The sequence below is a fragment of the Prionailurus bengalensis genome, chromosome A1 (genome assembly GCF_016509475.1).
Source record: "Prionailurus bengalensis isolate Pbe53 chromosome A1, Fcat_Pben_1.1_paternal_pri, whole genome shotgun sequence".
NCBI classification, from domain to species: domain Eukaryota; kingdom Metazoa; phylum Chordata; class Mammalia; order Carnivora; family Felidae; genus Prionailurus; species Prionailurus bengalensis.
The window spans coordinates 133,884,910-133,899,070 of record NC_057343.1 but is presented as its reverse complement, the minus strand read 5'-3'; the positions used below and the strand labels follow the sequence as shown (position 1 = coordinate 133,899,070).

The following is a 14,161-nucleotide window of genomic DNA, read 5'->3' as shown; positions in this document are numbered from 1 at the left end:
AGCCTGGAGCTTGCTTCGGATTCTGTGTCTCCCTCTCTCTCTCTCTGACCCTCCCCCGCTCATTCTCTGTCTCAGAAATAAACATTAAAAAAAATTTTTTTTTAAAGAATGCCAGCAGGCATATGGCATACAGAAAAGGAGACTGGCCCAGGTGGCAACAGATTGGGGTCTCCCGATTCAAAGGAACACACATATCCTCAACAGAAGAGGAAGCCCTCAACCTACTAAATTATATATCTACATCATATATAATGTGATATTTGTATGGCGTTAAGCAAGGCACTAAATAAATTCAAGTTGCTCTAAAGCACCTTTTTCTCTTGCCCTCTCTGCTTCCCCCATCGTCCAAGCCCTGAAATACATGCCCAGGGGGAAATGGAAAGGAAACCAACAAGTACTGAGTGAAGCCTACCTACAACCTACTCTGCGAAGTAGGTAATACAGATCCCACTTTAAAGATATGGAAACAGCAGTTCAGAGAGATTAAGGACTTGCTCCAGTCACACAGCTAGGACAAATCAGGGCTAGAATTCACATGCTGCTTTGCTGGGATGCCAAGTCTCGGCTCACTACACCCTGTAGCATTGGCGCTGTGCGCTCTGGTAGGCACAAAATAATGTGACTAACACACTTAGTGATTGTCTGGTTTGGCCTCGGTTTAGGGCTTGCTCCCACTCTCCTCCTTTACTCTCTTTCCTCAAATCTCACCTATTTCTCATGGCTTTAAAATGATACATTAGCATCCTGAGATGCCATCTCCAAAATGTAACTAAAAACTTCTTTTTACCATACACTTGTGTGTGTGTGTGTGTGTGCGTGTGTACATATACATCTATGTACCCATATTTCTAAGCTGCAGTGTTGCGGACAAAAAACTGGGGAGGCAGGTATCGCCCATCAGGTTAAGACCCCGCCTACATCTTCGATCTCCTCTTCTCTCATCTCCCCTCTTTGTTCCTTCAGGACCTGGAGTTTTGAGCTCTTTCCCACCCTGGAGCCTTACTATTTGCTGTTGCCTCCACCTGGAACGTTTTTCTCCTTGCCTTTCCCATCACTGGCTCATTTCAACCTTTTTCAGTTCACATGTATATCCTCAGGCCTCCCCTGACCACATTATGTGAACTGTGTCCTATACAGATCTATTTTTTTTCTGATGAATACCTACTATGACTAATATACGTAAGTGATTTATCATCAGTTTTTCCATAAGCTTTGAGGACAAGAATGATTGATGTAAATGAGGATTCCTCACACCCCACCTTCACCTGACTCAAAGAGCCCCACAGAAAGGTAATTAATAACTACTTAGTGTTTTTGTATTCATAGGAGTAAGGTTGCATGCTGTAGTATGTAGAATTATATCCCCCCCCAAAAGATATGTTCATTTCCTAACCCCTGTGGATGTGACCTTAGTCACACATAGGGCTGCTGAAGATATAATTAGTTAAGATGAGGTCATACTAACCTAATCAGGACGCTTAATCCAATGGGACTAGTGTCCTTAAAAGAGGAGACTCAGGGCACTTAGAGGGAGAATGCCATATGACAACGGAACAGAGCCTGGAGTGACGTATCAATCAGCCAAGGAAGTCCAGGATTGCCAGCAGCACCAGAAGCTAAAAGAAAGGCCTGGGACAGATGCTCCCCTGGAGCCTTCAGAGGGAGCATGGCGCTGAGAACACCTTGGTCTCAGACCCTTGGCCTCTGAACTAGAGCTCTGAGAGGATGGTTTCCTGTTGTCTTAAGCCACCCAGTTTGTGGTGGTTGACTCTCACTCGTCTAAAGTGAGTAATTTTTAAAATGAAATGTAGCTCCAAGTTTTGTAGATTTTATGAAGAGTAATTAGTAAGGAGTGAAATTAGGCCCAATATAGGATCTGGAAAACCAAGACATGATTTCTAAGGCGGTTTTCTTCCCCGAAGGTAAAAACTCTCATATCTCATCTGAACCAATGTTACCCAACCCCTGAAGCAAAAAATAAGACATACTGAATTCTTCAAGCAATTAAATTGCTCATTAAACTTTTGCCACCTGACCTGAAAGAACAGAAAATCCTATTACAGTCATGTTAGAAGACGTTCTCATTGCTTAATAGCGGTAGTACTTTTAACAGTCATGCGCGGATAATGAAGTTACATCAGCCTTTTAGGACATCTTCGAACACAAATTGCATTAACTCGGAAGTCTCAGTTGGTTCATCAAGAGTAATGGAATTATTACTGCCAGAAGCCATGATTCTACGGAAATGAAAACGGTGTTTTTCCAAATACTGTAAATGATGATGTTTGGGAGTTTTACTCATTGAATCAGAAAACTTATCTTTTTATCTGCATTTTTGAGATGGGTTTTAATGTACCATTAAAAATAGTAATTAAACACTGGATAGGATAGGAAATTGCTGATGGCCCTGGCCAGACTCTGCTACTTTGTACCGGCAACGTGGGGCTACTCATTTCCTCTGAGCTTTGGGATTCTCATCCATTAAAGAGCAAGAAAGAAAGGAAGAACTATATCATTTCCCAAATTCTTTCAAGCTCTAAAATAGTGTTATATGTGAACCTTTTCTTATTCCTCTGCAGTGTATCTATATTGGTTCAGGATTTCAGAGTCAGGCTTTTATCCTTTTTTACACCAAGAAATGTCTCGCTGATCTCAGTGCCTCTACCTGCCGAACAAGCCAGCCAGATGTTGTGGCTGCAGGGAGACTTGTTGGAGCCACCTCCAGTCACTGGTGCCTCACAGACAATTGTGTAGTCTGTTTATTGCAGAGGAATGCCCAGTCTTGGAGACAAGGGAGCCTGAACTCATCTGAGCCCCATTTGCCAAGCCAAGCGTCCATGAGTTTACATCACCCAGAAGCAGCACCTTTTCCTAATTCACACAAAGGCAACAGAGGCTCACAGCAGCAGCAGCCCTGAACAACCTCCCTGGATTTCAAAGTTTCTGTAAGAAGCTGCCAGATTCCTTGTTTCAGAGAAAGCAGTTTCAGAATATAATTATTATTGCTATTAACTGCTTACTGTTTACTATCACTTATTCTTCAGAACGGATAGAGCCTACACACATAGGAACCTAGAGAACTCTGAAATCAAACAGACTGGCTGTAGAATTTCAAAATTCTAGTCATGCTTCTATCGCCATACTCTATCATGCCAACAATCTGAGTTGCTAGTTGTACCTTACATGGTTAGTTTTGTAATGTTTTATAATCATATTATCCTAAGATGTATTCAGATTAACCTCTACTCAAGTTTCTGACATTAGCTTGTTCTTAAACCATGAAGCTAGTAGGCGCTTGAAATTAGGACAAGAAAAACAAAAACATGTACCACAGATTCAGCTCATGTGGTACTTGTAAAGTCAGACTTCTCCGATGCCCCAACCCCCAGGGTGTTGGTAGACCAGGCTGCCTGACCCTGGAGCACAGGAGGTCCACTGGGTCCAAGCTCCTGGCTGAGTGGCATCACTGAATCTTTAAGCAAATGAGCTTTTACGATCCATCAAGAAATAATAAGTCTTTGTAAATACTATCTCCTTAATCGGGTGTCACTGGCCACGTTGTACATGGCACAGTCTAATGAGGCTGGAATGAAACCTCCATTTGAGATCTTGTCCTTCCTCTTTTCTTAAATAGGCCCTAAGATGGATTTACTGTGAAAACAATAAAGTTTAAGCTTCAGGACCCATCACTTGCATGGCTCTTTTCCAAGACTCTGATCAAAATTTTTTGTAGAGAATAATAGACAGAATCAGTAAAAAGTATGGAGCCAAATAAGTAGGTTAGAAAGGGTAACAGCAGACTTCCACTTTCATTTTTAAATATATACTTTTTATATATATGTTTTTTATATATGTATTTATATATATGTTTTATATATATGTATTTATATACATTTTATATATACTTAAATTACATTTAAATATATAAAAGAGACATGGAAGATATAAAGTTACTTGAGGTTATTTTGAAATAGATATACTTAGATAAAATGAACAGATTAGACTCTACAGAAAATATATAGCAAGAGATATAGCAATAGAAGTATCCAAAGTCTCTCTCTCTCTCTCTTCTCACACACACACACACACACACACACACAGAGCTGAAAAAAAAGACTGATGCAAGCAGTGGGACAACTTCAAGGGACAACAGACATTAATAGGAGACTACAAAGAGGGGAGGAGGAAGAAATTGTTTTTGAAGAAATGATTAAAAATTTTCCAAACTTAAAACTCAAAACATGCAGACCCAAGAAGCACAAGGAACCGCAAGCACTTAAACATAAAAAAAAAACAATACCAAGGCATATAAACTGATTAAAACCAATGAAAGGCGAAAATCCTAAAGGTGGTCACAGGAAGGGACACCTGCTGGCTCAGTCAGAAGAGCATGTGATGCTTGATGTCAGGATCCTGAGTTCAAGCCCACAATGGGTGCAGAGATTACTTGAAAATAAACTGCAAAAAAAAAAGTGATCACAAGAAAAAGGCTACTTTCTGGGTAGAGGAACGATAATAATAGTAGAGCTCTTGCTGCAAACAAAGTAAACCAGTGGACAGTGGAAAGTGGAAAGGAAAAAACAGTCACTGTAGAAGTCGATATCCAGCAAAAATATCTTTTAAAGTATTAAGTTGAAATAAAAACTTCAGCCTGAAAAGGTGAGAGAATCCATTACCAGCAGACCTGAACTATAAGAAATGTTAAAAGAGGTCTCAGGCAGAAGGAAAACAGTACCAAGTAGAACCCTGGATCTACACAAGGAAATGAAGAACACCATAAACTGTAAGTAGATAGGTAAATATCTGAGACTTTTCCCTTCTTCAAAATCTCTTTAAAATTGTTTAAGCAAAACTTGTTAACAGTGTATTGTGGGGACTTTAACACATGTATGAAGTAAAATGCGTAACAAAAAAAGCACAAACTGCAAGTAGGAAAAATAGAAAAGCATTATTGCAAAGTTCTTACACTATAAATGAAGTGGCATATTACTTAAGAACAGACTATGACAAATTACAATTCACACACAATAAACCCTAAAACCACCTAAAAATCACAAGTTATTGAGGCACCTGGGTGGCTCGGTCAGTTAAGCGTCCGACTTCAACTCAGGTTGTGATCTCACCCTTCATCAGTTTGAGCCCTGAGTCAGGCTCTGTGCTAACAGCTCAGAGCCTGAAGCCTACTTCAGATTCTGTCTCTCTCTCTCTCTCTAAAATGAACATTAAAAAAAATTATTTAAAGAAATCACAAGTGGGGCGCCTGGGTGGCGCAGTCGGTTAAGCATCTGACTTCAGCCAGGTCACGATCTCGCGGTCCGTGAGTTCGAGCCCCGCGTCAGGCTCTGGGCTGATGGCTCAGAGCCTGGAGCCTGTTTCTGATTCTGTGTCTCCCTCTCTCTCTGCCCCTCCCCCGTTCATGCTCTGTCTCTCTCTGTCCCAAAAATAAATAAACGTTGAAAAAAAAAAATTAAAAAAAAAGAAATCACAAGTTATTGTAGCTAAGAAGACAACAAAAAGGATGAAATGGAGTAATACAAAATATTCAAGTAGTCCAAAAGAAGGCAGATAAAAAGGGGGACAAAAACTTAAGATGGTAGATTTAAATATAATGACACCAATATTCACATTGACTGCGACTGGTTTTAACACTCCCAACTAAGGCATAGGGAGACTGGATTAAAAAAGAAAAAGGCAAACGGTGCCTGGGTGGCTCAGTTGGTTAAGTGTCCAACTTCAGCTTAGGGCATGATCTCACGGTTCATGGGTTTGAGCCCTGCGTCGGGCTCTGTGCTGATGGCTTAGAGCCTGGAGCCTGCTTCGGATTCTGTGTCTCCCTCTGTGTGCTCCTCCCCCGCTCTCTCTCTCCCTCCCTCCATCTCTCTAAAAATAAAATAAACATTTAAAATAATTTTTTTTTAAAGAAAAAGGCAAAACCAAAATCTATGCTGCCCACAAAATGCACACTTAAAATATATAAACACAAACAGGTCTGGAGTAAAAGGATAGGAAAAGATAATACTATGCTAATGTGAAATTTTTAAAAAATTCCTGCTAGGATTAACCTAACAAGATTTTGAAGCAAAGAATATTACCAGGAATAAAAGGACAACTAAATAATGATATGTCAATTCAACATGAGCACATTAACAATCCCAAACATTCATGAGCTCTTAAGAGTTTCAAAATACATAAAGCAAAATCAGAAAGAAAGAACTACATGAAAGAACTAAAAAAAAAAAAGACAAAATCCACAATTTACCAAGGAATGTCAAGACCCCAACCTCAAAAATTAGCAATGACAGAAAATCAGTACGGACATAGAAGATATGAACAACAAAACCATCAGTCAACATGACCTAACTGGCATTACAGATTATTTCACTCAAAAAGAATCATACGATACATTCTTAACAAGTGCATATGGAACACTTAAGAAGATACACTGCAAGCCATAAAGAAAGTCTTAGAAAATTTAAAAGGAATCAAATCATACAAACTATTTACTAACCAAAATGGAATAAAGTTAGGAGTCACTAACAAAGATCTTTGGAAATGCCCAAATATTTGAACTCACATCGAAAATAACCCATGGATCAAAGACAACGCCAAATGGGAAATTATTAAGTGTTCTGAACTGAACAAAAACAAAGACACACTATGTCAAAATTTGTTGAATGTACCTAAGCAGTACTTAGAGGGAAATTCACAGCATTAAAATACCTGTATCAGAAAAGAAGGTCTCAAGTCAGTGACTCCAGCTCACACTTTAAACTAGAAAAAGAGCTCACACTTTAAACTAGACTATGACATTGGGGCGCCTGGGTGGCTCAGTAGGTTTAAGTGGCCGACTTCGGCTCAGGTCATGATCTCGCGGTCCGTGAGTTCGAGCCCCGCGTCGGGCTCTGTGCTGACAGCTCAGAGCCTGGAGCCTGTTTCAGATTCTGTGTCTCCCTCTCTCTGATCCTCCCCCGTTCATGCTCTGTCTCAAAAATAAATAAACGTTAAAAAAAAAAATTTAAACTAGACTATGACAAATTACAATTCACACACAATAAAACCTAAAACCACCTAAAAATCACAAGTTATTGAGGCACCTGGGTGGCTTGGTCAGTTAAGCATCCAATTTCAGCTCAGGTCATGATCTCAATCCATGAGTTTGAGCCCCGTGTTGGGCTCTGTGCTGACAGCTCAGAGCCTGGAGCCTGCTTTAGATTCTGTCTCCTCTCTCTCTGCCCCTCCCCTGCTCATGCTCTCTCTTAAAAAACCTTAAAAAAACTTAAACTTAGGAAAGAGCAATAAATAAACAGATAAATAATTCTGAAATAAGCAGAATAAATAAATTCTGAAATAAGCAGAAGAAATAACAAAGAGCAGAAATCAGTGAAATAAAAAGCAGAAAAACAACAGAGGAAATCTGATGAAAGCAAAATGTGACTTATTTTAAATCAATAAACGGATTAAAAAAAACATATTAACAATATTGGGAATGAGATTCCATGAACTTTATGCCAATAGATTTGACAAGTTAGAACAGACTTGGAATAGACTGGACAACAAATTCCTTTGAAGATGTACAAACACCAAAGCTTACTCAAGAAGAAGAAGAAGAAAAAACATAAATAATCCTAAATCTACTTTTCAAACTGATTTGTAATGTGAGAAGGAAATTCCAGACTCAGGTTAGCTTTATTGTGAAATTCTACCTAACATTTATGGAAGAAGTAATGACAATATGATACAAAGTCCTTCAGAGAACTAAAGATGAGGGAACATTTTCCACATCATCCTGTTAGGCTAGCACTATAAACCAAAACCAGAAAGATACGACACACCCCTAGAAGAGCCCATTACCACCTTTCAGTTATAAAAAATAAGTCAAATAGGTACATAAATGTCTCAGAAATAAGTGAAATTACTACTCAACAGTGGTGAGATTTTAAGATTTTCATTTTATTAAAAATATAGCAACACAATAGCAGCATCATTTGATAAATCTTTACTAGTACCACTTAGAAGTAGCCCTACTCACATAAATATACACGACCTATGCAGCATCTTATGTTTACATGTTAAACTCTTCCCTTGATAACCCATAGCATCATGTAAAGAACACTACTGTAAGATTAAGAAGAAGAATATTTAACTTTTAAACTGAACTACCTATACAATGACACAATACACCCAGATGTAATCTTCTGTGGAAATGAGGGAGTTCTGCAGATTGCCCCCCAACCATTTGTTGCCTACCACGCTGCCTCAAGTTGATGGAACTCCATCTCTTCAATTCTAATTCTTTCAGCATGATTTTCATAAATTTGAACTTGCACATAGAGTCAAGAAATTATCTATCTAGCAAAAGAAAGTTAAGAATGGAGAGGACTACTATTCCATTCCAATCCCAGGGAAATAAATCTTAGCAGTAAAATATGTGAAGTTTCCCACAAGTTGGCAATTTTCAAAATTAAAATGTTAGCTACATACAAAGGTAATTTAAAAATCAGGAAACAAACTAAAACCCTGTGTTTAAAAACAATATATCAAGAAATGTTGTCTTAGATATAAACTAATTATTATGATAAATTACTTGCTATGAAATACAAAAATACCTTAAAATAGAATGGAAAGAAATGTAATTATTACTTACTACCAACCTAACTGAATATGGACCAAAAAACCATCAATAGCTTTAGCTTTTGTTTTTAAAGTAAGGTATCAATCTTCAGGCAAAATCACCAATAAGAGCATATTTAAGAAAAATTCACCCACAAACCCAAAATTAGGTAAGGAAGTCAATTTTATTTTAAAAGACTTTATATTACACTATACTTACTACTGCTTCCAGAAATCTAATTTAGCCCTTTTAAGAGCCCTAACTTTTGAAATTTGAAAATAAACAATTTTAAATGAATTATTACACTAGCTAAATAAACGTGAGGATACTAAGTATGTAGGTAGTGAAAAGAAAAAATAGTTAAACATATAAGGAACATACTTTGTGGACACGGCTCTACTTCATAACCCAGTCAGATCAGATACTATCTTTTAAAATCAGATACTATCTTTTAGTGAAAATATAAGAAATAATGCACTGAAATGTTATTTAATGCATCCTTCCAAAAGGATTCATACTAATAGCTAAGTCAACCACTAAAAAGACTAATCATAAAAATATGATTTTATCAAATCATATTACTTCTAATAGATTTTTTTAAATGATTAAGGGCCTATTACTACATATTGTAATTCTTAAAATTAAATAGTGTCTTCAGGGCTGATTTAAAGACTTTTTAAAGTTTTAAGATAAAGATAGCAACATATATATAGGAATGAATGAGGTCCTGCAAATAATGTCACAAATGAAGTTACTTTCTTGACAAGAAAGGATTCTAAACTTGAATTTTTCTTTTAAGCATGTCAAAATTTAAGCCTCTGACACTTCTGAAGATCAATATGGCATAGATTGAAACTATTGAATGTAAGAATTCTAAACAAAATCACAAGTTGACTAGTGTTTGCAATTATAAATTAGACTAGATGGAGAAATAATACAGAGGCAACTGCAGAAGTTAAGGATTTATGCTTGTTTTCACACATAAAACTGGTCACCTTATTATGAAGGTCCACCTTAATATAAATAATTCATCATGCACTGCGAAAAGAAACATGAGGATCAACAGAATTTGTCTAGAATGATAAATAGCAACCACAATTAAGGAACAGAATGTACTCTCTGTATAATCAAGCTAAAAAAAAAAAACGTAATTAAAAAAAGGATCAAGTATAAAATTACTGTCTTCTTGGCCTTACCTCAAGTTTTCCTGACATCTACCTGGGATGAAAAAGAATAGTCTTAAAGAAAAAACAAAATACCTTGAAAGAAAGTAACAAATAAATGGAAACCTACCAGGCTCCTATAAGTGAACAAAGAAAAGAAAACCTCTCTCTCAATCTCTCTCTTTCGCACACACTCACTCCAATACCTCCAAGCCCTAGAAAACTTTGCTTCCATAAACACATTTAAGAACATGTTTCACTCTCTCTGGATCGCCTATATTCCTATTCATGTCCTCCTTTTACAAATCAGTGTCTTTCAAAAGAAGTATTATTTTAAAACTGAGTATCATCAGCAAGAAAAATAATTAGTAGCAGGAACCTAATTATATTAACTGCCAACAAAGGAAACATTGAGTCCAGAGTACAATAACTCAAAACACCACACAAACATGTTTTCTCCATGTTGAAACAATTTCTATGCCAACTAAAACAAGATAGACATGATAAACTAAGATGCTGTTTTGAAATGCATAAACAAATACTCTCCTCTAAAATACTTAGCTTTATTAGAGAAATGGTACTAAAAATAACAAAGATTCAAACATTTGCTCTATTCTACTACATATTATAAATAAGACAGCTGTTGATGCAAGACACACACTCACAATCTTTCCATATGCACCCAAGCATTCTTGTATCAGAATAAGCTGTTTACCAGCCAACCGTATGTGGTTGAATGATTAAAATGACCATCTATACTTTACATAGTAAAGCATTTTCAAAAATTTTAATGTACACGGTGACAAAAAGGAAAAAAAAACACAGTAATTCTGAACACATGAAGAGTAATTAAGCAGCTTCATAATCAAACCAGGCTTCATTACTTGCAATAAGGGCAATTCTTTCCATTTTCTATCAAATACTTAAGTTTCAATAGTATGAACATTAAAAGAAAACTCAAGTTGAAACCAAGTAACTGATGTGCTACTCAGCTTTTTAAATCTATAAGTAACTCTTCCCATGAGGTAAGGCAACGGAGTAATTTGATTGTATTAGATTGCATTAAAATAATTATACTTGATTTTTTTTAATAACATGCTAATTGAAAGGTATAACTTTTGGGGGAATATAACAATAATGAAAAGATTTCTGAAATTATGAGTTATGGCTTTGGGGAAAATATTAGCAATGTTGTCATTTTACTACTTGCATACTTCCTGCAAAAAGTGAGCCTAAGAGTAACGGATGACCTATATTTTAAACTCAAGTAAACATATCCTTAAAACAAATAATCTCACGTGTTCTCTTTTACATATAATTTCTGCACATCACTTACGAGAAGATGATTAAGAGGTAATAATTAAGGCCATCCAATGGAGACAACGAAAGTGTTCGCTCTGATTTAAGTAAAGTAAGAACATGCTTCATATTCAATTATCACAGTATAAAACTGATGGTCCCAAAACTGCATTGTTGTTTTAAGCTCTGAAGTCATTCTTAAAAGCAGGACTTCCCTCATGTTAGGTGAGCTATGTAAGAAGCTCTTCTCTGACACACTATTTTGGACACTTTCTCTATGGGAGTGAATGAAATATCCATCTAAGTTCCGTATGAATTGAGAATGACTAGCACATATAAAATTCTAGAAAACAGTATACCACATTGTAGAAGGCACTAAAGCTTCAGCTTGTGCTCCCATAGCCCGTTTTGAAAACCCAGTTTTCTTTTAATAATGGCACCTTTGCCACCTACAGCTGACAACACACACTGCAATATTATTCATAATAAGCTTGGAAATGTCAAAAAAAGTTCAAAAGGAAATGCTTACTTTGTGAGGAGACCCAATGACTCTAAACGCTGAATACTAATCCATTATTATTAGTATTCAATACAGTTGCTCTTCCTTTTGAAAGAGAACAGTAGCATGCATTGTCAGTTGTTTGTTAATCCACTTATTTAAGCAATTTTAGTCTGTAAAACTATTTTAACAAAAAACTGTTGTCCTAAACAGTGAGCAAAAGAAAACACAATAGTGAGAATTTAACACAACCACCGTAAATCCTGTGAAGTAAATGTTAAAACTTCTTACATACTCTGCACTTACAAGGGTGTGTATATATTTGCACCGATTTCAAGCACATCATCAAATCTGTATATATTGAAATTAAAAAAAAAAAAGTAAAACAATACAAAATTCAGTAACAACCATTTTTTAAAAGAGCCTCCAATGCTTATCTCCAGTCTCTGTGGACAGTACAAATTTGGATCTTTGACGTCCCATTTATTTGCAATGGTTCTTGGCAAACACTAACAAACCACATGACAAGTGTGTCAGCCACCATGGAAATGCACAAATTCTAGAAGATGAGGAGTTTGGGTAACACCTGTTATTTACGATGTCCATGCTTTATTTTCTTACTCAGTAACAAGATGGCCACAAAGTCACCTAACAACTAGAAAAGCTGTTAGTTCATATCTTCATACTCAACTGGATTTCTTCACTGTATAACATCTTGTTGGAAGAATTAATAGCTTTGGATTTTATTCCAGCGTGTGTTTAGAGGTGCATCTGTCAGTCCTACACTGCTTCTGTTTTGGTAGAGAGGTTTTCTTCATTTGGCTGACAATTCCCATTTTGCTGGACTTTGTTTTCCTCAGTCCTTGGTGCATCCTTGTCATCTACTTCTTTGCCCACACTTGAATCTGGTTCTTTATTGTGTTCCTTCTCCTACAATGAATATTAAGTTGTACACTTAATATTGTCTGCTATTACATCTGGTTATAGCTAAAATATGTACTTCAGTGAGCTTAATAAAACAGTATTTTCTCCCATTACCTTTTCAGATAAATAAGATACACAAACATGTATCAATATGTCCTCTGGAAATTGTAAATTAGAATAAAATAGTTGAGGAGGAAGTCTAAGTGTTGAAAAAATGTTACTTAATTGAAAAAGTGGGACAGATCTGTTGAACGAGTTAAATAGGTGCCAAAGATGCCAGGATAGATTTGTAATCTGCATACCAAAGAAGCAAAATTCAGAGGCTGTAGAAAAAGAAATCGCAATTCATCCTAGCAAAGACTGCTCAAGAACAGTCCAATTCTGCCCTCAATTAAAGGAGAATTACGTGAGAACATGTGGAACAGTGCCTGACACACGGTGATGCTCAAGAGACGGTATCAATACTATTGACGATGATACTAAATCTCTATGAATATAAGCGTAAATAAAACCAGAACATGAAAGCTCCAGAACTCATAATTCATTTCCAAATACAAATACACTTACTGGTATAACAAAAGAATTAATGTAATTCACAAGTAGTTAAATATTTATCCAAAAACTGACTTGGTAGAATTTGCTTTTCCATTGATTATTCTAATTCAACAAACCTAATTTCAGTATACATTATAAAACCAATGATGACAAAAGTTTTGTCAAATTTGCTGAAACAAATATATTTCACAGGAAACAGATATATTCTGAGGAAAATGGCCCCAATCAGAAACCTTATATAAAATCAAATCTACGTTACCTATAGACAGGCTTTTTGTATGCCAGTCTAGGACTCTCTAAAATAAGGAATGCATTTGTCTGAGTTTCAGTTAGCTCGTACCTCATCCCTTCAAAACTTCAGCTTAAAAAAGTTATCAACTGAACATTAAAGAATACCAAAAACATACAAAATACTATAGCTCTCAAGAAGTTTTTGGCCTGAAACTAGTTCTGTATAAAAATAACAATATCAATTATTAATTATTCAAAGCCTAAGCACTGAATGACTGTTGCTTACTTTAAGTGAAGTATTATTCTTCTCCAACTTTTCCTTTCCATCTCGGTCATTAGAACTCTTTCTTGTAGAGGTTGAACGTTCTCTCTCTCTTCTTTCACTGATGTGGTCCCTTTCTTTTTCTCTCTTTTTATCCTTCTTATTTCTGCTATAAGAATATTGAGAATATATGCCAGTGAATGTCTAAGAAATTAAAGACCTACCATGCTGTTGACAAAACAGCCTTATCTAACACTAATACGTTGTAAATAAGCGTATCTATCAGTAACCTGGTTTGACCAAGTAATATAAATGGACGTTATAACCCCACCTACTCCACCCCATACCCCAATTAGCTTTTTAAAGATACACAGAGGCCACCATGTGTTCACATAAAACACAATTTAGTTTTTTCAATTTCTTAGTTCAAGATTAATTTATCTGCTGTAATGAGATTAAAATAAAACAAAATATAGTGTTTTACCTACTTTTTCAAAGCAAAAAAAATGAATAAACAGACAGGAATGAAAAGGATAAAGAATTAGAGGTAGCTCCCATGGAGGGCTGAATGACTACTAGCAAAACTTCAGACTTCAAACAACCTACTGTGCACTGCA

The 14,161-nt window shown here is 36.2% G+C and overlaps 1 protein-coding gene across 6 annotated transcripts in view; it reads right to left on the bottom strand.

Moving 5' to 3' along the window:
• Positions 1–817: 817 nt before the first annotated feature.
• Positions 818–14,161, bottom strand: part of SREK1 (splicing regulatory glutamic acid and lysine rich protein 1) — a 57,139-nt gene continuing 43,795 nt past the window's right edge. For 3 of the 6 annotated variants that reach the window (XM_043591476.1, XM_043591516.1, XM_043591505.1), the window contains 2 exons: positions 13,569–13,713; positions 7,930–12,502 (listed from right to left, as the gene is read on the bottom strand). In XM_043591476.1, coding sequence (XP_043447411.1) covers positions 12,353–12,502; positions 13,569–13,713 — 295 coding nt within the window. In that variant the 3' untranslated portion in view covers positions 7,930–12,352. Of the gene's footprint in view, positions 931–7,929; positions 12,503–13,568; positions 13,714–14,161 lie in introns of those variants that run through there. The other 3 variants (XM_043591485.1, XM_043591525.1, XM_043591495.1) reach the window with 2 other exon arrangements.